This window comes from Anomalospiza imberbis, chromosome 19 (genome assembly GCF_031753505.1).
Source record: "Anomalospiza imberbis isolate Cuckoo-Finch-1a 21T00152 chromosome 19, ASM3175350v1, whole genome shotgun sequence".
NCBI classification, from domain to species: domain Eukaryota; kingdom Metazoa; phylum Chordata; class Aves; order Passeriformes; family Viduidae; genus Anomalospiza; species Anomalospiza imberbis.
Genome location: NC_089699.1, coordinates 1096982 through 1120547, shown reverse-complemented (window position 1 = coordinate 1120547; position 23566 = coordinate 1096982). Strand labels below are relative to the sequence as shown.

The 23566-nt window shown below is 67.2% G+C and overlaps 1 protein-coding gene across 1 annotated transcript; it reads right to left on the bottom strand.

Annotated features, from left to right (window-relative positions):
- On the bottom strand, positions 1 to 23350 carry BAHCC1 (BAH domain and coiled-coil containing 1). Its single transcript, XM_068209926.1, has 27 exons — positions 23195 to 23350; positions 20989 to 21298; positions 14503 to 14682; positions 13610 to 13732; positions 11695 to 13317; positions 11511 to 11616; positions 11111 to 11319; positions 10871 to 11029; positions 10323 to 10537; positions 9688 to 10045; positions 8884 to 9603; positions 8195 to 8379; positions 7949 to 8085; positions 7704 to 7805; positions 7314 to 7428; positions 7038 to 7209; positions 6504 to 6665; positions 6013 to 6338; positions 5577 to 5684; positions 5246 to 5499; positions 5065 to 5140; positions 4866 to 4974; positions 4662 to 4784; positions 4414 to 4581; positions 2870 to 4020; positions 1591 to 1827; positions 1 to 881 (listed from the first exon to the last, which is right to left on the bottom strand). Exons 2-27 carry the CDS (start codon positions 21161 to 21163, stop codon positions 675 to 677), a joined length of 7500 nt encoding a protein of 2499 aa, XP_068066027.1. The 5' UTR covers positions 21164 to 21298; positions 23195 to 23350; the 3' UTR covers positions 1 to 674.
- Between the last annotated feature and the right edge of the window lie 216 nt (positions 23351 to 23566).

Genomic DNA, 23566 nt, shown 5'->3' with positions numbered 1-23566 from the left:
TTTTTAGTGTTTACACTGGAAAAGCCCCTGTACATATTTTCCAGGCAGCGGCGGCGGGACGGGCCAGCGTCCGCCGGCCCCGCGGGGTCCCCGTGGTCCCCCCGGGGTGTCCCCCCCGCGGTCACCCCACTATTGCACTGGGGACGGCGGCGCTGGGCCCCCCGCCCGGGGCCGAGCCCCCCGCCCTGGCCCCCTCTGTACAGCGCTCCCCGCTGTCCCCGTCCCCCACGCTGGGGGACACAGTGCACTGAAACGACCCCCCCCACCCTTCCCCGAGGATTATTATTATTTTTTTGTGATTTTTTTTCCATCATTTTTTGTCTTTTTTTTTTTTTTTTTTTTTTTTTTTTTTGCTGTTGTAGGGTTTGGTTTTTTGTGGGTTTTTTTTTTTTGTTTGTTTGTTTGTTTTTTTTCCTTTCTCGCTTTTCCATAAAACTTCCCGGAAGAAATACAATATTTACAGGCAAAATAAATAGAACAACACACCTGATTTCTGCTTCACCTGCTGGCAAACAGTCAGAGGTACTAGGGAAAGTTATGGCTTGTAGGGGAGCCCCCCGCCACGTCCCCCGACGTGCCCCCCAATGTCCCCACGTCACCCTTTGCAGAAGAGCCGGGCGGGGTCAGCACAGGGTGGGCGCCCCGGGGGCCAGGAGGGGCCGGGCACCCCGGGGTCAGCACAGGATGGGCACCCCGTCGGCGGTCACCAGGCGCCCCGTGGTGGGGTCGTAGGTGCCCGCCAGGTAATAGAGGTCCTGGCGGTCCTGGCAGCGGCGGCCGCGCGTCAGCTGCTCGTAGTGCTCCCGCCCCACCACCTGGCACTTGTGCGAGATGGTCTGCACGTCGTTCTCGTCCTCGTGGCACGACTGGTACAGCGCGTTCTGCGGGGACAAGCCGCCGTCACTGCCGCTGCCTGGGCTGCCGTGCGGCTGGCTGCTGGGGGATATGGCTACCTGGCTGGGGATGTGGCTACCTGCTGTGGGATATGGCTACCTGCTGTGGGATGTGGCTCCCTGGCTCCCTACATGGCTACCTGCTGTGGGACATGGCTGCCTGGTGTGGGATATGGCTACCCAGCTGGTGATATGGCTACCTGCTGTGGGACATGGCTACCTGCTGTGGGACATGGCTGCCTGCTGCTGGGACAGGGCTACCTGGCCAGTGACAGGGCCACCTGTTCTGGGACACGGCCACCTGGCATGGTGCATGGCTACCTGATGTAGATATGTGGCTACTTGACACCACACATGGCTACCTGATGTGGTGCACGGCCATGCGTGGCTACATGACATGGGACACGGCTACCTGGCATGGCATGTGGCTACCTGACACCACACCCGTGTACCACACATGGTATCTGGCTACTTGCCCTGCTACGTGGCTACCTCATGTGGTACACGGCTCCTTGGCACGATACATATCTTGACATGATGTGTGGCTACCTGACGCATTATGCGGCTACTTGACATGATGCATGACCACACGACATGGTACCTGGCTACCCGACATGATGTTTGGCCACCTGAGTTGGCACATGGCTACCTCAGCTGGCACGTGGCTCCCTGTCCCCGGAGCCAGCCCTGCCCTCACCTTGCCGTCGCTCTGGCGCTTGCCCAGCTTGGTCTCCTCGGGGTGGTAGAACCACTTGACCTTGACCACCATGTTGCTGGCCCAGGACTCCCACATGCTCTCGATGCGGCCGATGTAGGGCAGGTTGGGCCGCCCGGCCGACAGGAACACGGCGCAGTCGCCCACGCGCAGCGTCTCCTTGCCCCGCACGATGGCCTTGTAGAACAGCTTCCGCGCCTTGCCCTTCATGCCGCGCCGCTGGGGAGGGGACACGGGCTCAGCGCTGGCACAGGGACCCCCAAACCCGCCCTGCTGGCCAGGGGACACCGCGGGGGGACGTGGAGAGCAGCGCCAGCGCGGGGTCTCACAGAAGGAGGGACACAGCTGGTGTCACCAGCACCGCCAGCTCAAGGGACACGGCTGCTGTCACCAGCACTGCCAGCTCAAGGGACACGGCTGGTGTCACCAGCACCGCCAGCTCAAGGGACACAGCTGGTGTCACCAGCACTGCCAGCTCAAGGGACACAGCTGGTGTCACCAGCACCGCCAGCTCAAGGGACACAGCTGGTGTCACCAGCACTGCCAGCTCAAGGGACACGGCTGGTGTCACCAGCACTGCCAGCTCAAGGGACACAGCTGGTGTCACCAGCACTGCCGGCTCAAGGGACACAGCTGGTGTCACCAGCACTGCCAGCTCAAGGGACACAGCTGGTGTCACCAGCACCGCCAGCTCAAGGGACACGGCTGCTGTCACCAGCACTGCTGCTCAAGGGACACGGCTGCTGTCACCAGCACTGCCAGCTCAAGGGACACAGCTGGTGTCACCAGCACCGCCAGCTCAAGGGACACGGCTGCTGTCACCAGCACTGCTGCTCAAGGGACACAGCTGGTGTCACCAGCACTGCTGGCTCAAGGGACACAGCTGGTGTCACCACCTCCCTGTGCTGGCATTCACAGTTGGTGTCACTACACTGGCTGCCCAGGTGCCACCAGCACCCTTCCCCATCCTGCAGCCAGTGCCACCAGCGCTGGGCACCCACATGTCACACATGACACATGCCACAGCCGGTGTCCCCAGCACCCTGAGCAGCCCGGGCTCTGCCTGCAGCACATGACCCCTGACACGTCCCCGGGGTGCACCTTGTCCCTTGCCCACAGACACCCTCCTGTGCCCCCTGCCCCGAGCTGTGCTTGCTCCTTCTCTCCCAAACCGTGCCCAGGTGGGTGCCCACGGCGGGCACGGTCTGTGCCAAGGGCTGGGTGCCGGCTGTGCCACGGCAGAGCCCGTGGGGTTCCTTACCTGCGTGGGGTTCCCCGACCACCTCCAGAGCTGGCGCGCGGGCAGGAAGGCGGAGATCTTTGGCCGGTTTTCCACCGAGGGCAGGCGCTGCCGCCGGGAGAACTCTTTGGCTTTGGCGAAGCTGAGGGGATCCTTGCGCTTGAGCTTGGCCTTGGGGCCGGCGGCGGCCGCCTTGGACAGGAAGCAGCGCTGGGGCGTGGCACCCTTGGGCCGCAGCGCGTCCGGCTGCGCCAGCAGCGCCGGCACCGGGTGCGACAGGCAGGTCTGCAGCAGCAGCGCCGAGTCCTCGTCCTCCGAGCTGTAGGAGGAATCCTCATTGTCCGAGGAGCACAGGCTGGACGTGGAGATGGAGCCGGAGCTGGACGAGGTGGAGGAGCCCGAGGAAGAGGAGGACACGGAAAGGCGCGTCATGAAGCGCGAGGGGACGTCGGCGCCGAGCCCACCCGCGTCTTCGTCCTCGTCCATGTCCGAGTAGGAGCTGTGGCAGTCGCTGTCGCAGTTCAGGGCGAAGTCCCCGTGCCCCGAGTACTTGCGCAGCGCCAGCCCCACGGGCAGCGGGTGCGTGGCCGCACGGCCCCTGCGCTCCCGGCCGCCCAGGCCGGCGTGTCCGTAGCCGTGGCTGCCCAGCGGCCGCTCCAGTCTGGCCCCAAAGTCCTTCTCGGCCAACAGAAGCGCCTTGCACGTCTTGTTCTTGGGGGATGTCACCCCTTCGTGGTCCAGCTTGACCAGGAACTCGCTGCCCGCCGCCTTCCTGCGCCCGCTCCTGCCCACCTCGGCCTCCAGCCGCTCGGCTTTCTTGGAGCGCAGGAGCTTCTGGGCGGCCGGCAGCACCAGCCCAGCGCCGGCGCCAAAGGAGCCGTAGGAGCTGGCGATGCGGCCGAAGGAGTCGGCGCCGAAGGCGTTGCCGAAGACGGGGGCGGCGAGGTGGTGGTGGTGGTGGTGCAGAGGGAAGAGGGTCTCCTTGGCCCGCAGCTTCTTGGCGCTGCCGTTGACCTGGAAGAGGTTCTGGAGCACGGCCGAGCCCTTGTTCGCCGCCTTCCGCTTGGTCTGTGCCACGGCGGCCCAGCTGAGCAGGGACCCTCCGCGCCGCCCGGCCGCGGAGTCACCCAGCGCCGGCCCCCGGCCCCCCGACAGCCCCTCCATGGCTTTGCCTGCGGAACACAGGGGTCAGGAGGCCACAGGAGCCGGGAGGGAGGGATGCTCTGGGGCTGATCTCCATCCCCATCGTGCCACCCCTTCCTCCAACCCCAGCTCCTCACCTTTCTCTGCACCCCAATATTCTCAGCCCCCTTAACCTCATCTTTGCATCCCAGCACCCTTCCATACATCCCTGCATCCTCCCATGAATCTGTTCCCCTGCCTACATCCCAGCACCTTTCCCTGCATCCCAACAGCCTTCCCCACACCCCAGCACACTTCCCTACATCCCAGTGTGCTTCCCCCGTCCCACAGACTCTTTCTCGCATCCCAATGCCTTTCCCCCATCCCAAGACCATCCCCCTCATCCCAGCCCAGCAGGGGATCCTGCTCCTTCCCCTCCATACCACTTTTCTCCTTGCTGGTTGCCTTCCTGCCCGAATTCCGGGGGGGCTGGGCGCCGTGGTCGGGGCAGAGCGTGGGGGGCAGCGCCCCAGGGGTGCCCACGTCGCCACACGCCCGCTTCGCCCGCCGGCAGGAGCTGGACACCAGCAGTGCCGGGGAGGGCTCGGTGCCTGCAGGGAGTGGGGGGTCAGGGCGGCCCCGTGCTCCCCCCACAGCCTCCCACATCCCCTGATCCCACCCCGCCCCTCACATTGGATCTTGAAGTCGGGGGGCAGCAGGCGGATGTTGGACACAGCGATGTGTCCCGTGTCCCCGTCATCGAACTCCACCAGCACGGCCTCGGCATCCTCCTCCTCCTCGTCGCTGGAGGAGCCTGCGGCACAGGGGGGCTGTTGGGACGGGCAGGGGATCCCCGGCACCACCCACCACACCGGCTGACCCCAGCCAGCCTCACCTCGCACCACGTTCCCCGGATAGAGGCACCGGGATTTCTGGCTCCAGTAGGCACAGACGCGTGTGCCGGGTGGAAGGCTCCGCCGTGACTGCGGCCGGATGTCAAGGACCTGGGGGAAGCAGCGTGTCAGGGTTTGTGGGGTCCGGGACCCCCTCCCTGACCCCTCACCCTGAGCCCCAGGCCGACCGCCGCCACTCACCGCCTCCTGCAGCAGCTGCTCCTGCGAGTAGATGTGCTGCCGGTTCCCCCGCTCACCCTCGATGATGATGCTGTAGCTGGGGAGGGGGCACAGAAGGGGTTCAGCACCCGCCTTGGCGCACCCCTCAAATGGCTGGGACCCCCCGCCCAAATGTCCGGGCCCCCCGGGAGCCTCCACTCACATGTCGGGGGGCTGGATGGTGCGCACGCTGCCGGCGTAGAGCAGGCTGTCCTCCTTGGGGATCAGGATGTGCAGCCCATCCCGCAGATCTTCCTTCTGGATGGCGCAGGCATGGGGCACCCCCCCGCGTGCCCCTCCTGCCAGGCAGCCTCCCAGCTCCTCCTCCTCCTCCGAGAAGCTGCTGTTGTCGTCGAAGTCGAAGTCGTCCTCCACGGTGAAGCTCTCCAGGAGTTTGCTGACGGCCCGGCCCTTGCACTGCAGGAGGAAGCTTGGGGTGGGTGGGGGGCAAAGGGGGGCGTGCCAGAGTGGGGGGCACCCCCCACGGGTCTCACCTGTTTGGTGGCCACTTTGCTCTTGACCTTGGCCAGTTTCTTGCCCTTGCTCAGGATGGTCTTGGCGCTCCGGGGGGAGAGGGCCAGCGAGAGTGCCCCGTTCTTGCGCTGCACAGGGAGGTCAGGACCGGCCAATGACCCCTCTTTGAGACCCCAGCCCCCCCAGGGCTCACCAGGGCCTCCCACCACCCTCAGGGGTGCCCCCTCAGCTCCACCAGCACCCGTAGCCTCTGCAAAACCTGCCCCCATCCCTCTGCACCCCGTGGTTCCATCAGTGCCCCACAACCACTCCCAAAAACCTGCACACAGGTCTCACTGGCAGCCCCAATAACCCCACCCCCACATGCCCTGGTCCCATTGGTGGCCCCAGCCCATGGAGACGCCACATCCCCCTGCCCCCGAGCCCAGAGGTGCCCCCAGCCCAGCCCCCACTCACCCTGAGGGCTGCCTGCAGCCCTTTGCTCTTGCGGGTGCCCTTCTTGCCCCTCTCTCCCAGCCGAGCCCCCTCGTCCCGCGGTCCCAACAGCCGGGGGTCGGTGCCCCCAAAAAGGCTGCTGGGGGGTCCCGGGGGGCTGGGGCCGCCGGGGGCTGGGGGCCTCAGGCTCTCCTTGGCCTTGGCTTTCAGCTTCTTCTTGCTGCCCTCGGGGCAGCCCCCCGCCTTCCGCCGGCCCGGCACCTTCTCCAGCTTCCCGGCAGCTCCCGGCTTCACCGGCCGCCGCTTGATCTTCACCTCCCCCTCGGGGCTGCCCAGGCGGCAGGGACCTGGCAGGGAGAGGGGTCAGGGCACCCCATGGTGTGACAGGGCTCAGGGGACCCCATGGAGGCCCAGGCTTGCAGCACTTCACATTTGCCCACCCAGTCCCAGCAGGTGCCCCCTGGGGTCCTTGCTCCTGTGCCTGCCAGCATTCCCAGGGTGAATCCCATTACCTAGCAGCCCCTGCCTTTCCTTTTTCTTCTTAGCCTTCTCATTGGCCTCCATCTTCACCACGGAGGATGGGGAGGGCCCCAGCACAGCCACCGGCCCTGTGGGCAGTGACAGCCCTGGCTCCTCGTCCCCTTCTTCGCTGTCCGTGTCACCTTCAGGCTCGTCTGCAAGGGGAGAGGACAGTGGTGAGGGACACCTGCACACGGGGGTGGCCCCTGCACCCCTAGTGAAGAACTGGGTGAGTTGAGACCATGTGTGACCCCCTGGCATGAGCCACACCCCCTCTGTGTCCTGCCCACCCAGACCCATGGCTGGACCCTGCACCCCCAGCTTCGACCCTGAACCCCAGTCCCATGCCAGACCCCAGAACCCCAACCCCAACCTCACATCCCCGTCCCCATGCCAGATCCCACATCCCCATCCCCTGTCCCACACCACCTCACAAGCAGATCCCCACCCCGCCCCTGTGCCCGATTCTGGACCTCACCCCATCACCCCCATCCCAATCCCACACCCCATCCCTGTGCCCGCCTTGCCTCGGAAGTGGGGGGGCTGCCGGGGACCGGGGTCCTGCCCCTGGTACTTGGAGCCCTTGGAGCCCTTGGGCCGGTTCAGCTTCTTCTGGATGCGGGCAGCGGCATTGGGGTCCCTCCGGCGGAAGGGGCTGAGCCCGGGGGGCAGCCCCTTGCCCTTCACCTTCTGCTTCAGCTGTGACACCCCACGAGTCACCACACAGGGCAGAGGACCCCACACTGGGGGGACTCAGGGGGGGTCGGGGGTAGAACACATGCCCCAGACCCCGCGGGACTCACCGGGGAGCCCTGGAGGCTGCTGAAGGTGCCTCCAGCCAGTTTGCTCCTCTTCTTCTGGGGCTCAGGGTCCCCCCTCAGCTCGGCACACAGCAGGGACAGGCTGGTCTTCACTGCCCTGGGGGGGCACATTGTGGGCACGGTGCCCGCAGAGCCCCTAGGGCACTCTGCACCCCCGGGGGGATCCTGCACACCTGGATGGAATCTGCGCCCCTCAGCTTCATCCTGCATCCCCCAGAAGGATCCAGACCCCACTTTGGCTGGCTCCTGCACGCCCCAGCTGCCGTCTCCCTCTTCCCTCCCTCCCCTCCCTCACTAACTTTTTGTGACATAAAACCTGCAGATGAATTTTGTCCCCTGGGCCAAGGGGGACCCGCAGCACCAGTCACTCACTTGACCTTGCGGCTCTCGGCCCTGCCCAGGGCACTGGAGTGTTTCCGCTTCCTCGGCCGGCCCGGCCCGCGCCGCGCCGGGCTGCGGGAGCTCTCGTCACGCCTGGAAAACGGGGGCACGGTCAGCAGAGCCCCCACCACCACCGGGCAAGGACAGGCCCAGACTCACTGCACGGATCACTGCCAGCGCTGTCCCCAGGCTCAGGATGAGACAGGGACGGGGACGGGGACGGGGACAGGACGTACTCGTGGTCGTGGCGCCGCTGCAGCCTCACCAGCTCGCGCTGCTTCTCCTTGTAGCGGCGCTGGAGCTCGGCCAGGCGCATCCGCACCTCCACCTCCTGCGTGTTCAGCTGCTCCATGGCCGCCTTCAGCGGGCACACCTGGGGGGCCAGGGGGGGTTTGGGCACAGCTGGCAGTGCCAGCGGCCTCAAAGCCAAGGCTCAGACTGGGCACAGCTCACCCCCCCTTCCCACTCCAGGAGACACTCACGGCCTTGGTTTTGGGGGTCCAGGTGTACTTGCGCCGGGGGACGCGGGCACGGGGCGGGGGGGACACGGGCAGGGGGCTGAGTGCGGGGGGGCTGCCCTCCCGTCCTGCCGCCTCCACCAGCGACCAGGCGGCCGCCACCGTGGCCAGGTTCTGCAGGTTGAAGGCCAGCAGCTCCTCATCCTCACCTGTGGGGAGGGCACAGGGTCAGCAAGGACCGACATCCCAGAGCCCTGCACTGGCTCCTGGGGGGGCCTGGGGGGCACAGGAGCAGACCCCTGGCTGCAAGGGCCATAACGATTTGCCCCATCTGGCCCCGTGCCCACCCCACCACCCCATCCATCGGGAGTGGGACACCACAGCCACCTCCTCACCCCATGCTGTCCCCACCTGACCCCAGCACTGGGTCCCCCCCGGCTCCCTCCCTCCCGCCCGCAGGGCTGGGGATGTGCCAGGCTGTGCGGCCATTCCCGCTGGGGCCTCTGGGATTCCCTGGGGAAGCCGAGCTGGGAGGGAATCCCGGAGCCTGCCTGGAGCCAGCGCTGGAGCCGAGCCCCGGCTGCGAGTGGGGCACAACATGGCACGGCATGCAGCCCCCCAGTCCCACAGGACAGAGGGCACTGGAAGCACCAGGGGTGCTGGGAGTCACCAGGGCATGCAGGGGACACGTAGGGGTACCCGGCGTCGCCCACCTTCCCTGGCCAGGTCACAGCGGCGCCGGCGCAGCTCCAGGTCGGCGAGTTCGCTGAGCAGGGCGATGCCCGGGATCCCTGAGGGTTGGGGGGCAGGCGAAGGGGGGGCCGGGGGCGGCTCCTCGGGTTCCTCCAGCGCCGGCAGCTCCCCCAGGTCGATGCCGGCAGCGATCAGCGCCTCCAGCCCACCCGTGCAGCCCTGGTGCCCACTGGGGACGTCACCATCCTCCTCCTCCTCCTCCTCCTCATCGCAGCTGCCCTCTGGTTCCGAGCCATCGCTGTCGCCTTCCTCCTCCTCTTCCTCCTCCTCTTCTTCCTCCTCCTCCTCCTCTGCAGTGGGGGGCAGCGGGGAGCCCTCCCCCTCGGGCACGGGGTGCTGCTGCTCCGGCTGCTCCGGCGCTCCCTGAGCCACCTCCCGGTGCCCCCCGAAGGGCTCCTCGGTGCCGCCCCCGGCCGGCGCTGCCCCCCGCTCCCCGCAGAGCGGTCCCGGTGGGAGCAGCAGGTGGTGGCGGTGCAGCAGCGCCCCGGGACCCTCGGCCGGGGGCTCCCGCGGGGGGCCCGGCTCCCGCAGCGCCTCGGCCGTGGGGCTGAAGGTCCGGGACTGCTCGGGCTCGGCGGGCGGGGAGCCGGCGTGCACGGGGTCGGGGTCGGCCGGCTCGGCTGAGTGCGCCGCGGGGTAGCCCATGGCGGTGGCGGGGTAGCCATACCCAGGAGGCAGGTCTGCGGGGAGCGGGCGATGATCAGCGGGGACGCCCCGGCTTTCCCCGGCCGCCCTCCTCCTGTTCCCCGTCCCCGCGGTCCTACCTGGCTCCAGGGGTTTGGGGTAGCGGCGCGGGGGCTGCCCCTCGCCCCGCGCGTCCTCGCCGTCGCCGCCCTTGCTGGGGGCGGGCAGGGGGCTGGCGGCCGGCGAGCGGGGAGCCACGGCGGGGCTGGCGGCGGGGCAGGCGGGTAAAGTGCAGGGGGCCGTGGGCAGCGTCACGGGGCACTTGGCCGGGTGCCGCAGGGCCGGCGAGTGGCAGCACGGGGACAGCTTGGGGGGCGCGGGGGCCGCCGAGGTCAGGCCCTTGGCCGGGGGGTTTAAGGCAACTGCTTTGTGGGAGGGTTTGAGGGGCTTCTCGGGACCCCTCTCCTCCAGCTCCAGGGGCTGCTCCTCCAGCTTCCGCTGCGGGGTACAACGAGGTGACACGTGTCACATCCTGCCCCACATCTCAGCCCTGCATCCCACTTCCCCATCCAGCTCCATGGTCCAGTCCCTGCCCCACTACCTGTCCCCCACGCCCTCAGTCCTTCCCCACATCTGCCATGCCAGTCCCATAATCCACCCTCCACCCCAACCTCTATCCCACCCTGCAGCCTCCAGCCAGCCCCACATCCCATCCTATCCCATCCCATCCCATCCCATCCCATCCCATCCCATCCCATCCCCAGCCCCCTGGCACCTGGCCGTGCACCTGGCGCTGGATCTCGAGGGCCTGGGCCGCCCGCTGCTGTTGCTGCTGCTGCTGCTGCTGCTGCTGCAGGGCATAGAGCTCCTGCTGCCGCAGGAACTGCGACCGTGGGTACACAGGGAGCTGCCCCGTGTGCTGCAGGTGGGCACTGGGACCCCGGCCCGGGTACATGGGGGGCCACAGCGATGCCTGGTCCATCACGTCAGCTGCCAGCAGAGGGGGGTCAATTGGAGACCCTCTTCAGGATCAACCCACAGACCCCAGCAGCGCCTCACCCCAGTCCTGCGACCCTGGCAGCACCCCTAGAGACCTCCATCTCCCACCCCTGAACCCCAAAAGCTCCTGCAAGGAGCACATACCCCTCCCCTGCACACCCAAAAGTACCCCTATGGACCCCATTAGCCATGAACCCCCAAAAGTACCCACTGAGACCCCCCATCTCCCACCCTGCATCCCCAAGGACCCCCTCTTCTCTCTCTCAATCTCCCCCCAGCCTCCAGGACCTCCCTTGCCAGCACATGGTGGGGTCTCGGGCTCACCCAGCGTGTGGGGGGTGCCGTGGGTGGGGGGCTCCGTGGGGAGGATGACAAGCTGGGCAGGGGTGTCCTGGGCGAGGGGGAACACGGGCTGCATGGCGCTGGGCATGGAGGCAGGGAAGGCAGGGGGCAAGTTCTGGTGCAGAGCAGGGTGCCCGATGCCTGTGGGGACGGGAGGGGTCTGTCAGCACCCCACTGCTGGGGTTCAGCACCCACCCAACTTCCCCCGAAGCCAGCACCGACCGTAGGAGTGTCCCCCCATCCAGATGGAGGGGCTGCGGGTGCGGGGCAGCCAGTGCGTGTGGGCAGGGTGGGTGTGGGCGGCGGGGTCCCCCCCGAGCTGCCCCGCCGGCAGCGACGAGCCCCCCGTCATCATCAGGTGGGGGGTCAGCTCCCCGGGACACCCCCCCGATGGGTGCATCCGGGCAAACTCCACCAGGTCCTTGTTGTCCCTGCGGGAAAAGGGGACACACAGAGTGTGGGGGCAGCACTGGCATCACCCTCCCCTGCACCCCGCAGCAGCACCTCCAGGGACCCCCATCTTCCATCCCTGCACCCCAAAAAGCACACACAGCACATTTTCCAGCCCTCACACCCGGGCTCCCCCCGTCGCCGAGCAGCACCCCTGGCCCCCGTCACTCACTGGAGCAGGATGTCCCTCCCGGGCAGCCCCAGGCGCTCCTCGCACAGCCGGCCCCGCTCCTCCTCCGCCTCCAGCTCCATCAGGTGCACGGGGCGCGCGGTGCCTGCTGCCACGGGGACACCACGGTGGCATCAGCGTGGCACCGCCAGCCCGCCACCACCCCGGCCCCCTCCCCAGCCCTCACCTTTGACTCCGGCTGCCGCCCGCTGCCGCCCGCTGCCGCCGGCGCCGCCGGTGCCGTAGGGTTCGTGGCGGCCCAGCGTGTCCTTCTGCCGCGCCACGGCCACCGCGATGCCCACGGGCGGCTGCCGCACCTCGCCCTCGGTGCCGCCGGGGCCCAGCGCCTCGTGCTCCCGGCCGCGGGCGCAGTCCGGCCGCTCCAGCTCCGGCTGACCCTTTCCCGATGGGAATTTGGCATCCTGGTGGGCGCAGCTGCCCTTGGCACCACCCAGCCCCACGAAGGGGGGGCCCTTCTGGCCCCCCAGCAGTGCCCCGTTGCTGTACTTGAGCAGGTTCTTCATGGCCGACACCTCGTCGGGGGCGTTGGGCACCTCCTGTGCCCGCACCAGCCCCGCACCAAAGGGGTCCAGGTAGGGCCCCCCCTTCCGCTCCTCAGCCACAGCCAGGGGAGGCCCCTGGCCCTGCACCCCCCAGGGGGGCAGGGGGTGCCCGCCGTAGCCCAGGCCACCCAACTCCAGGGGCTTGCGCTTGCCCTCGGCCGCCTCCGCCTCGGGGTGCTGCTGGTGCCGGATCCGAGCCACCTTCTGGGCCGGGGGCTCCTTGGGGGGGCCCTTCTCTAAAGTGCAGCAGGAGGGGCCGACGCGGACGCCCAGAGGGTCGGGCCGGGGGGCGCGGGAGCAGTCGGGGGCGGGCGGCACCTCAAAGTAGCCCTTCTCTAGACCTGCCTTGGGCGCGGGGCACCGGCCGGAGAACGGGGGTCCTTCGGCTGCGCCGCCCCCCAGGTACTCCAGCCCCTTCAGCCGGGTGCCTGGAGTCCCCCAGTCCAGCCGCCGCTCCGCCGGCCCCTCGGCCTTCAGCGGGTGGTGGAAGGGGGCACCGTAGGGCTCGGTGCCCACCTCGGTGTGCCGCTCCTTGCCATCCCCGCGCTCCATCCCACCGGATTCTGCCTGGAAGGAGCGGCTCTTGTCCGTCGGGGGCCCCACGGAGGGAACCAACGTAGCCCCGCTGAGCTTCAGCTCGCGGGCGGGGGGCTCGGGCAGTGGGCACAGCACCTCGGGGCCGGCGTGGAGCGGGAGGCAGGGGAAGGAGCCGGCGGCGGGCACGGCGTAGGACACGGCGTGGTGCAGCATCTGCCTCCGCTCCACCGCCTCGCCGTAGGGCTGGGGGGCCTCGGGGACCCCCGGCTCCCGCTCCTTGGGGGCGCAGCGGGCGGCGCGGGGCAGGGCGCTCCCGGCACAGCTGGGCAGCGCGGCGCGGGCACCGTCCCCGTCCAGCCCCTTGGCCCCCAGCAGGCATGAGGCCAGGGGTTTGGGGCGTCCCTCACTGGACCCCCGCGGCGGCATCCCCTCCTTGCAGTGCCCCTCGGGCGGCACCGGCAGCACCGCCTTGTGCCGCTCCTTGGGGTCCTCCTCGGGCAGCCGCTCCTTGGGGTCCCCCTTGCCTCCCTTCTCCTTGCCCGCCAGGAAGCGCTCGTAGTCCTTGGGGGTCTTGGGGAGGGGGCCGGCGTCCCGCTCCCGGCTGCAGGAGCCGGCGGGGGGCCCGGGGGCGGCGCGGGCGATGCCGGGGAAGCCGTGGCTGGCGGGGAGCAGGGGGGGCTGCGCCGGAAGGTTCCGCAGGTAGAAGTTATCTGGAGGGGAGGGCAATGGGTGAGACCCCCGCGCATCCCCCACCTAAATGGTGGCCGTGCCAATGAGGGGAGGACTGGGATGAAGGGTTGGGCTCGTTAGGTCCATGTCCCACTCAAACAACGGGCCCCTTAGCACCCATCAGAACCCCGTGAAAAGCAGGAGCAGGGCTGGGACTGGCACCCACCCCACACCTGCTGCCCCAGTACCACCTACTCCAGCACCAAGGCCCCCACCCCTGCCAGGCTGGGGACATACGCCCCCATGGGGGTCCTTGGTGGCCCCGGTACCTGCCTTTCTGGCTCTCGTAGAAACGGTGCTGGCCATAGAGCACGTTGCCATTGCTGTGGTGGTCCAGGTGGCCCATGGGCAGGAAGGTGGAGGCCAAGCTCCCGGAGAAGCGGGGGTATCCCGGGGCTGGGGACATAGAGTCAGCGGGGCTGGGGTGGCACCCGGCCCCGGCATCCCAACCTGCACGGCTCTGGCTGGGAGCTCTCTGCAGAGCCCGTGATCCCCTCCAGGTTGGGACCCCTCCCACCCTCTGGGAACCGGGGAGGGGTGGGGGTTGAGACTCCCCCAGCCGCGTGTCAGCAGTGGCCGTGCTTGGCTCGGCTCGGCACGGCTCGGGCGGGCTGTCCGTCAGCCGCGTGCGCTGCCCGTCCCCGTCCCCCCCGTGCCCCCCCGGAACGCCGGGAGCCAGCTGGCAGCCGGTCAAACTACCAGCCGGGCAGGCTGCCAGGGCCCCGCGCCAGCACCGCCGCCCCGCTCCCGCTCCTCCGGTGGGACGGAGACGCCAGCGCATGGGGGGCACAGGGACCTGGTTTAACCAGGGCTGCCCCCGGGGTCCCCACACTGCCACCTGCCCCAACGCGCCCCTGTCTGGGTTCATCATCACCAGTGACACGAGGCAGCCCGGCCTCAGCTGGAGCTCTGCAGCCCTGCACGAGCCTCTCTGCCCCCCCTAACCCCAACTGCAGGGTCTAAGCTCGCTCCCTGTGGATGCCCAGGGTGTTTTGGGGCGCGACAGTGGCCAAACCCACCCCCACCACCCAGAAGCCGCCGACCCAGGAGGTCTGGATCTCATACACATGGGCACTGGTAGAATGTGACCACTGCCACTGGGCAGAACCATGACTGCCTTCAGCCACCCCGGACCCACAGCCATCCCCACCCCAGTGCCCACTCACCTTCGTGGGAGTGGGAGAACCAGATCTGGGAGGTGCCGGAGTGGGGCCCGCAGAAGGCCGGTTCTGGGGGGGAGGCGGCGGGGCCAGCGGGGTGGCTGGGCGCCCCCGAGCCCAGGCTGCCACTCAGGAAGCCCCCCATGAAGGAGGACGGGGGGGCACTCCCCATCAGGCTGCTGCCGGCTGCAGGGAAGGGAGAGGGCACAGTCAGGGGTGCTGACAACAGTCTGGGAGGGCTGAGGGCAGTCAGGGGGGGCTGTGCAGGCCCTGCTCGCATGACCCAGCACACCACACTCCCCTGTGCACACACGTGAGTGCACAGCTGCCACGGGGCTGCGCAGCCCACACTGCACCGGTGCATCCCCTAGGCACACCCAGCCCTCGCGCCACACGTGTCCCTCGTGGGCCTGTGTCCCTTGTGCACACCCAGCCCCTGCGCACACACGTCCCTTGTGCTCACAGCCCTCGCGTTACCATGTCCCTCATGTCACCCTGTCCCTCGTGCACACGCTGCCTGCGCACGTCCCCTGTGAGCCTCCACGTCCCCTGTGCGGTCACACCCCTCATGCACTCCTGTCCCTGACACCCCCAGCCCCACGGGGCTCAGACGTGCCCCAGAGTGTGTAAGGCACAGCAGAGCCGTGCAAGGGGCACCAGAGCCCTGCCCTGTGCGTGCCCTGAGCACTCACACAGGCGTGCCAGCACGTGGGAGGCTCTGCACACGCGTGTGGCTCCCCACACTGCTGCTCCCCCCCAGGGGACACCGGCTGCTCCCAGTGCTGGGACAATCCCAAGCTCCAGGGACATGGGCTGTGCCGGGCCACGTGGGTGCACGTGTGTGGTGTGTGTGTGTGTGTGCACATGTGTGCGAGCGCAAGGAGGGGGGACAGCCCTGGCCTGACCCTGCTGCCTCCCCCGCAGCCCGGGGGGGCCCCCAGCACCCTTGGGGAGGCCCGTGGCCGGCACTCCCCATCCCGCTCCCGTCCCGGCCAAGCCGTGAGATCATGGTGGAAACTTCGGAGCTGGTGGCCAGCGGCCGGGCGGGGGAGTGGGAATGGGGGGAGCGAGGATGGGGGGGAGCCAGGATGGGGGAGCTGGGATGGGGGAGCAGCTGCCCCTCACTGTGTGGGCCCGCTCCCCACGTCTGTGTGTGCCAGAGCGGCCGTGGCACGGCTCGGCACGGCTCAGCACAGCTCGGCACGCGTGGCGTGGCGTGGAGCGCGGGCTGGCTGCCCGCCCGGCCGGGGCAGGAAGCGATGCTTTGCTCTCTAAGCCGGCCCACGCTCCCCGGCTAATCCCACCGGGATGCCTCTGGGATGAGTGTCGGGATGTGGTTTCAGGCAGCTTCGCTCCTTCCTCCGTGGCGAGGCCAAGCCGGGCAGGGCCGCGTGGGCCGGGGGCACGGCCACATCCCACCCACAGCCCTGGGAACCGGACACGCACCGGGATGGGTGGGCACATCCCGCTGTGCCAACGTGTCCCGGGGGATCCCTGCCTGGTGCTGCCCGCGCAGACCCTCCCTGTGCACCACAGCCCCGGCCGTGCTGGGAGACCCTGTGCGGGCGTGGAGCCGGCAGCGTGCCGGGCAGTTGTGCCGGGCGGGAGGCCGAGGTTTCCAGAACGAAACTTTTCTGGAAGCTGAGAAACGGGCTGGAAAAAAATAACCCCTCACCCCACCCCAATGGCGGCGGGGCCGGGGTGTCCCGGGAGGACTGTGGGGCCGCCGCTCCCCACCGCCCACCCGCTGACTCACGGGTCCCCCGGCGTGCGCTGGCCCCACGGCCAGCACTGCCAATCCCACATTCCTACTCGCCGCAGCCCCCTGCACGCTCACGCTCTGCCACGCTCAGCACTGAGCAGGGGCAGGGAGCGGCCCCCTGGTTCTGCCCCTCCAGCCATGGTGGTGGCGAGCACAGGACAGGGACACAACTCGTGTCACTGATAAGCCAGAGCAGCCCATGCTGCCGGTCCCTGAGACCGGGCACAACTCGTGTCACCGATGAGCCGGCAGCGCCGGTGGCTCCTCCCCGCGACAGGACGGGCACAGCACCGTGGGGCGCGCTGCCAGCACGGGACAGATGGGCTGCGGGGTCCCAGCCTGGCCCCCCCACCGCCCCCCGGCAGCGTCACCCTGGGAACTCCCTGGCTGGGCTCCCCGAGGCCGGTGCCGTGACTCAGCCCCGCCGGCATCGCTCCCGGCTCCGGCACGAAATTTCCTTTGGCTCTGAATCCGCAGAGGGTCAGACGTGTGACAAGTGTGCCAGGTCTCAGCACGGCCACACTGACAGCGCTGAGAGGGGCGGGGGGCATTGGGGAGACTCAGGAGGGGGCAACAAGAGGTGCTCCCTTCCCTCCAGCTGCTCCTCGCCCCCTCTCCAAGTGCAGCGCAGATGGGAATGTGTTGGGAAGGCAGAAAGTTTCAGGGCCAGCATATGGAGAGGGGGCCGTGGTCCTGGGAGGGTTCAGCCCACGGCTGCTCTGGGATCCCCAAGGCGGTGACAGACCCAGGACCGCGGCGGTGGCGGGGGGGACGTGCGCAGGGTTGGGTTTCTCCCTCGGCTATTTTGGGGCTGGAACATTCCTAATGGAGCTGAGGCCGCGGGCGGAGGGCCGGGAGCTGGCAGGGACCCTGGCAGGGGCAACCCAGGCTCCCCGCAACTGGGCAGGGGATGGTGGGCAGCCCCCCACATGCTTCACAACCCACACAGCCCCTTTAAAAATTTGGCAAACAGGGAATAAACAGGCTCTGGCTCCCTCGGTGCTGTAATTCCAACTGAATCCATATTGTTACGGCACTAAATGAACGCTGCAATGGTGAAATGCTGCCGAACGTGCCCGAGGGGCCAGGAGGGTGATCCCAGCGTTGTGTGATGGGTTATCCCCTCTGGAATGCCACTGGCAGCTGTGCTGGCCACAGCCACTGCACACTCAGTGCTTGCACACTCACTGAGGCCACATGTGCAATGGGCTGACGAGGGTGGTGGACAGTCCTGGCACAGCTGGGAAACACTGCTGGCACAGCTGGCACACACGTGCACTCAGTGCACGCTCCCTGCACGCATGACTTTCACACTCAGAGCACGATTTGCACACCCAGGGCACAACCTGACACACATGTGCCTTGGAAGACCATTGCTGGAGCACAGGGAAGCCAGGGGGTGTCCAGTCCCGGGGATCCTGCTGTCCCACCCCACTCCTGATGTCACATGGATGCCATGCACATGGACCCTTCCCAGGAACCCTCCAGAATTTGGCTCCATGGGCGCCCTGTGCAGTTCCTGTGAACGTCACACATGCGGATCCTGGTGGGGGGAGGACTCGTCTAACCCCGCTTCCCCCAGGGCTGGGGGACCCCAGCACGAGGCAGGGTCAGAGCCTGCCCTGGGGTGATGCTGCGGGGCAGTCAGGGCACAGGCAGAGCTGGGAGTCCCAAGGAGCCAGGGACATCCAGAGTGGCCCCAAAATTCTCCATGGAGCCCATCCACCCCACATTGTTCCCCAGGCAGTGCCAGGGGCTGGTGGCAGCTGCCCGTCCACCAAGGCCTGGCACGTGGCAACATCTCTGCCTGGATCCAGCTCATGACTAAGGAACAGTGGAAGCACTCGGGGATGACTCTGCTAGAGCCGGGGGAATTCCGTGGGATCCGGGCTCCTGCACATCCCACTGCTCCCACTGGCCATGCTCGGCCCCCGGCGTCTTGTGGCTACCAAGGAGCAGCCCAGTTAATCTCCAGATCTGGTTTAACTTTGACACTTACTTTGGCAATGTGCCGCACGGGGGGTTGGGGGGAGCGGGGAGCCCCTGCGCCAGAGCTGCGCTGGAGCTGCGCCGTGGCCCCCAGCCCCTCGTCAGATCCCGTCTCCAGGGAAGCAGCCATGCAGAGCGGAGAGGCTGCAGCGCTGGCACCTGGCCCTGTGTCACCATCCAGCCAGGGGCACCGTCCCCACATGCCTCCCACCATCACCACCCAAATCCCCCCTCAAAGCCGTGCCAGGAAGCGCACAGCACCCAGCCTGCGGTGCGATCTAGGGAGGGGACAGGTGTGGGAGCACATCCAGCCGCTGGGATGCACCCTGGGATGCACCGGGACCTGCACTGTCATGGCCAGGCTGTGTGCCAGCGCCAGGATGAACACCAACACTGCCACTGCCAGGCTGCAGGGCAGCGCTGGGACGCACACCAGGACGCACACCGGGACGCACACCGGGACGCACACACGCACACCCCAAGGGTCAAGCCACACACCGGCACGGCCACCCTGCTCCTGGCCGAGGGCTCGGGCACAGTGACATACAGTCCGACACAGCCACAACTCTCCACTAGTCCACAAAAACATCCAAAAGGCAAAAATTGCGGCCAGGCCCCAGCGTGGCTCGGACAGGCCTCTGCCAGAGTTTCCCACCCTCTGTTTGTGGCGGAGGCAGCGGGACCCCCGGCCCTGCTCAGCACGGGGTGTGCCGTGCCAGTGGGACCCCCTACAATTGGCGTGCAGGGGCTGCACCCCGCCTGGGTGGGCTCTGGTGGCTCCGGGGGTCTCCACCCCCCCGTCCCCGGGCGGTGCCGGTGCCAAACCCGACGCCAGCCGGAGCGTTCGGTTCCACGAACGCGCGGCCCTGAGGTACGGCTTTAATAAAATCAAGGAAAACAGTTTTATCTCCCGTTCCCAGGGCGGCCGCCGGGCCCGGCAAAGGCTCCTGGGAGGTGTAGTCCGGCCCCACGCCGGGAGCCATTTGGGGGAGCGCGGCCGGAGCCCCCCCGGCCCCGCCGTGCCCCCCGGGTGCCGCGTGCCGCACCGGCATCGCCCCGCCACGGCCAACCGCGGGCTGGCTCCGTGCGCTGGGTGGGGTAATTATCAATCATCGGCGTTAATTACCGCGCCATACTACCACGGCTGCCGGCAGCGCGGCCGGGCCATGCCGGGAGGACGCGGGGTGCTGGGGATGGGGACCCCCCTCCCGCCGCACCGCGCCGGTCACTAAATTATCCGGTTTATCCGCCCCAGCAGCGTTCCGGCCGCGCGGAGCCTCAGAGCGCAGCTCGCTGGGAAGCGCTCCGGCTGCGCCGGCCCTGCCAAAGCCGGAATATTTTTAGCTCGTTCTGTTGTTGGGTTTGGCTTCTCTGTTTTTTTTTTTTTTTTTTTTTTTTTTGCTTTTTTTTTTTTCCTCCTCTGGCTTTTTTTTTTTTTTTTTTTAATGTTTTTTTTCGGCGCGTTTCTGCCGGGGTATTTTTAGCCGGATCCATGTTATTTTAACAACCTCCGGTGCATTCGGGCTCCCATGTGTCGCCCAGGCCCCAGCGGGTGTGAGGGTCCTGCACGGGGACGCGGGAAGCCGGAGGGAAGCCAGCAGCACCCCGGCGCTGGCGGCCCGCCGGGATCCCCCCTACGGTCACCGCGAGCCAGAGAGCAGCCGAACCCTCACCCCGGGGCCGGGCTCCAAGCCCCCATCCGCACTCCTCACCCAACAAAGCTGGGGGAAGCCAGGGTGGCCCCCCGAGCCCGGCGGTGGTCCCGGCAGCAGGGCCGCCGGCACAAAGCGAAACCGCCCCGGCCGCGGGCCCGATCCGGCGCCGCCTCCCCGGCACCCCCCGGTGCCCCCCGCTTTCCACCTCCTTCCAAGAACCCCCACGGCTGCCACCCCCCCGCGCCGGCCCGGCCGTGCCCCCCGCCCTAATCCACGCACTAATTGTAATCCCATTAAAGCAGATATAATTTTATTAGTATTCACAGCTCATCAAGGCGGCGACAATAACCGGCGCTGCCGCCGTGCCGCGGCCAGACAACCGCCTGCGCCGGCGGGAAGCGGGGGGCCCGGCGCTGCGCCGCGCCGAGCCGGCACACGGCTCCCGCTCGGGCTCCGTCCCGGAGCTCGGCAGCGCAGGGGGCTCCCCGCCGGCTGCGCCCTCAGAGCCCCCGTGCAGCGAAGCCCGGTACAGGCGCTGTGCGCCCCGGTTCAGCCCTGCCCGGCCGCAGCCGAGCACATGCCGCAGACAAAGCCGCGCGGGCAGCTCGCCGCGGATGCCGGATCCGGTGACCCCGCGCCGGTGCTGGTTGGCCGTGCGGAGCTCGACCGTGTGCCGCGCTTTGTCCAGCTCCGGCAGCTGCCGCGGCGAACACGCACCGCGAACCCCTTCGCACCCTGACACTTCGGCGCCGAATATCGAGCCCGGGCTCGGTGACCTTCCACCGCCGCCCCACGGCCCCGCGCATAACGGCCTCGTTGTTCGCCCCGAACGCGCCTCCTTGTCCCGGCTCCGGGATCTCGCCGGCGCGGCCCAGGGTCACGCTCCTCCCGCGCCGGCGGAGCGGCTGGGTGGGGGCATGTCCCCCGTGTGCGTGAGCCCTCACCCCAAAACCACCGGGCGCGGTGACAGCGAGGTCGGCACAAAGGGAGGCCGGGCTCCCGGGGCCGTGCCGAGCTCCCGGGGCCGTGCCGAGCCTGCCAGCCCTTCCCGGCCCCCCACACCGCGGGCGCCCCGACCCCTCTGACCTGTGTGCGTGGCCATGGAGATGGGCGCCGGGAAGTACTTGGTGGGCTGGAAGTGTCCGGGGGGCTGCACGGCCCCGTGCGCCGACCCCGCCACGCGCCCCGTGCCGTGCCGGTGGCCCAGGCTGCCCCGCTCCGACAGCAGCCGCGGCGGGGGCGCGAAGTCACGGCCGTCCATGCCGGGGGCACCCACCCGCGGGGGGCTCGGCGGGACCCCGACACGGCTCGTGGGCGATGCTCAGCGCCGCGCCGGGCCGGCTCGGCGGGCGTCGTGCCGCGCTCCGCACCGGGGCTGTCGGTTCATCCTCCGCTCCTGGCACGGGGAGAGAAAGCAGAGAGTGAGAGCACAGCCAGGGTAGGGGTACGGCCATCGCTGCACCCCAGAGCCCCCGCGCCCCAGCGCTCCGCTCCCCGTTTCCCGCGGGAAAACACAGCCCCCTTTCTCCGCGGTTCGCAGGGCCCCGCGTTCCCTGGTACCACCGGCGCACGGTGCCCGCTCGCTGCCGTCCCCGGAGCACGGCCCCCCCTTTTCCCAGTACTCCCAGTTCATGATCCCCAGTTTCCTCAGCGCACCCCCCCCTCACTCCATGTTCCCGGTGCTCCCGGAGCGCAGCTCCCCCTCTATCCAGTGCTCCCGGTTCCCATCCCGGTTGCCCGGAGCCCGGGCCCGGTTCCCGCTGCTCCGACCCTTTCTGGCCGCTGCTCGGGTTCCGGTTTCCCGGCGCTCGGTTCTTTTATCTCTCCGGTTCACCGACCGTATCTCCCTGGGGCTCGGCCCCGCTCGCCCTCGACTTCCCCGCTTCCCGTTGTCTCCCCGCTGCTCGGCGCCTCCCTCGCCGCGGTTCCCCGGTTTCCTTCCTTCCCCAGCCCCGGTTCCTCGGTGTTTCCCCGTCTTCCCTCCAGCCCGGTTCCCCGGGCCCCGCTTCCCCGATATTACCCGCTGTCCCGACCCTCCTCTCCCCGGTTCCCCGGTCCGTCCCCGGCGCCCTGCCCCTGTTTCCCGGTATTTCCCCGGTCTCCCGGCCGCGGTTCCCGGTCTCTGCCGGTGCCCGGCCGCGGCTCCCGCCCGCCGGGTCATTGTTCTGGCAGCGCCGGGGCCGGGGGGCCCGATCCGGCGGGGGGAGCCGGGCACGGGCCGGGCGGCGGCGAACAAAGGGGAGCGGGGCGGCGAGCACGGCCGGGGGGCGCGGGGGGCCCGGCCGGGACCGCGGGGACCGGGGGGGAGCGCCGGGGCGAGCCCCGGGGGAAGAAACACGGGCCGGGAACAAAACATGTGTATTTCCTTTAAATAAAGCTGAGGAAAATATGCGAAAAAGGATGTTTTGCCTTTTTTTTTTTTTTATTAATTTGAGATTAAAAAAAAAAAAAAAAACAAAAACAAATGTAAAGCGAAAAAATTAATGGGAAATTATTGAAAGGGAAAATATTTAAAGCAAAAAATTGAAGGCAAAAAGGGCTCGATACGAAAATGTTTGAAGGCGCAAACGGTTTAGTGAAGCAGCGTTTGATGAGTAAATGATTTAATGAACAAATGTTTTCACGCACAAAATTTTAATGAACAAAATTTTAAGACGAAGCGTTTTGAAGAGACGGATTTTAAGGGGAAAATGTTTTAATATATAGGGATGAAAGGGAAAATATGTTTTAATGGGAAAAGATGAAGGGGAAAATATTTTGGTGGAAAGAGATACCGGGAAAAAATATTTTGGGGGAAAAAAGATGAAGAGAAAAAATATTTTTGTAGGAAAAAGATGAACGTAGAAAATATTTGGATGCCGGAAAGATGCAAAGAAATATTTAGATGCAAAAAATAAAGCGAAAAGATAAATAATAAGGTAAAAAGGCAAAAAAAAAAAAAAAAAAGGAAATCTGCAAAAAATAAATGGAAAAAATTGCAAAATAATTAGCGCCGCAAAAATTTAAAACGCAATAAGTCCAAGTAGGCAAAGAAATAAAAAACATAATGCCCAAAACACAAATAAAAATAATGCTTAAAACGCAATTTAGAAAAAAAATTAACGCCCAAAAACCAAAACAAATAACGCCAAAAAAATTGTTAAGGCGTAAAAAAAAAAAAAAACAACAAAAACAAAACAAAAAAAACCCAACAAAAACAATAACCCCGGAGCGCCCGAAATTAAAATAACCCCCAAACAACAACAACAACAACAACAACAAAAAAACCCACCCGCGGATCGCAGTTACTTACCGGAGGGGCGTTCCGCGCGCGGGGCGAGTGCGGTCCCGTGGCGGGGGTGCGCAGCGTGCTCCTGCCGGTGCCCGTGCACTGCCCATGCACCGGCTGCTCCTGCAGCAAAGGGAACCGGGGGTGTGTGGTTGGGGGGGGGGTGGGGTGGGGGGGGGGGGGAGGGAAAGGGGGGGGTGGGAAAAGGCGGGGGGGGGGGTGGGGGGACCCCGCCGCGCCTCCCGCTCCCGCCGCGCGCTCTCCGCCGGGGCGGGCGCGCCCCGCATGCTAATGAGCGCGTGCCCCGCGCGCGCGCCCCCTCGCTGATTGGCCGCCGCGCGGCGCTCGCGCCCCGCCGGCCATTGATCCCCCCCCCCCGCCTCCCCCCCGGCTCCA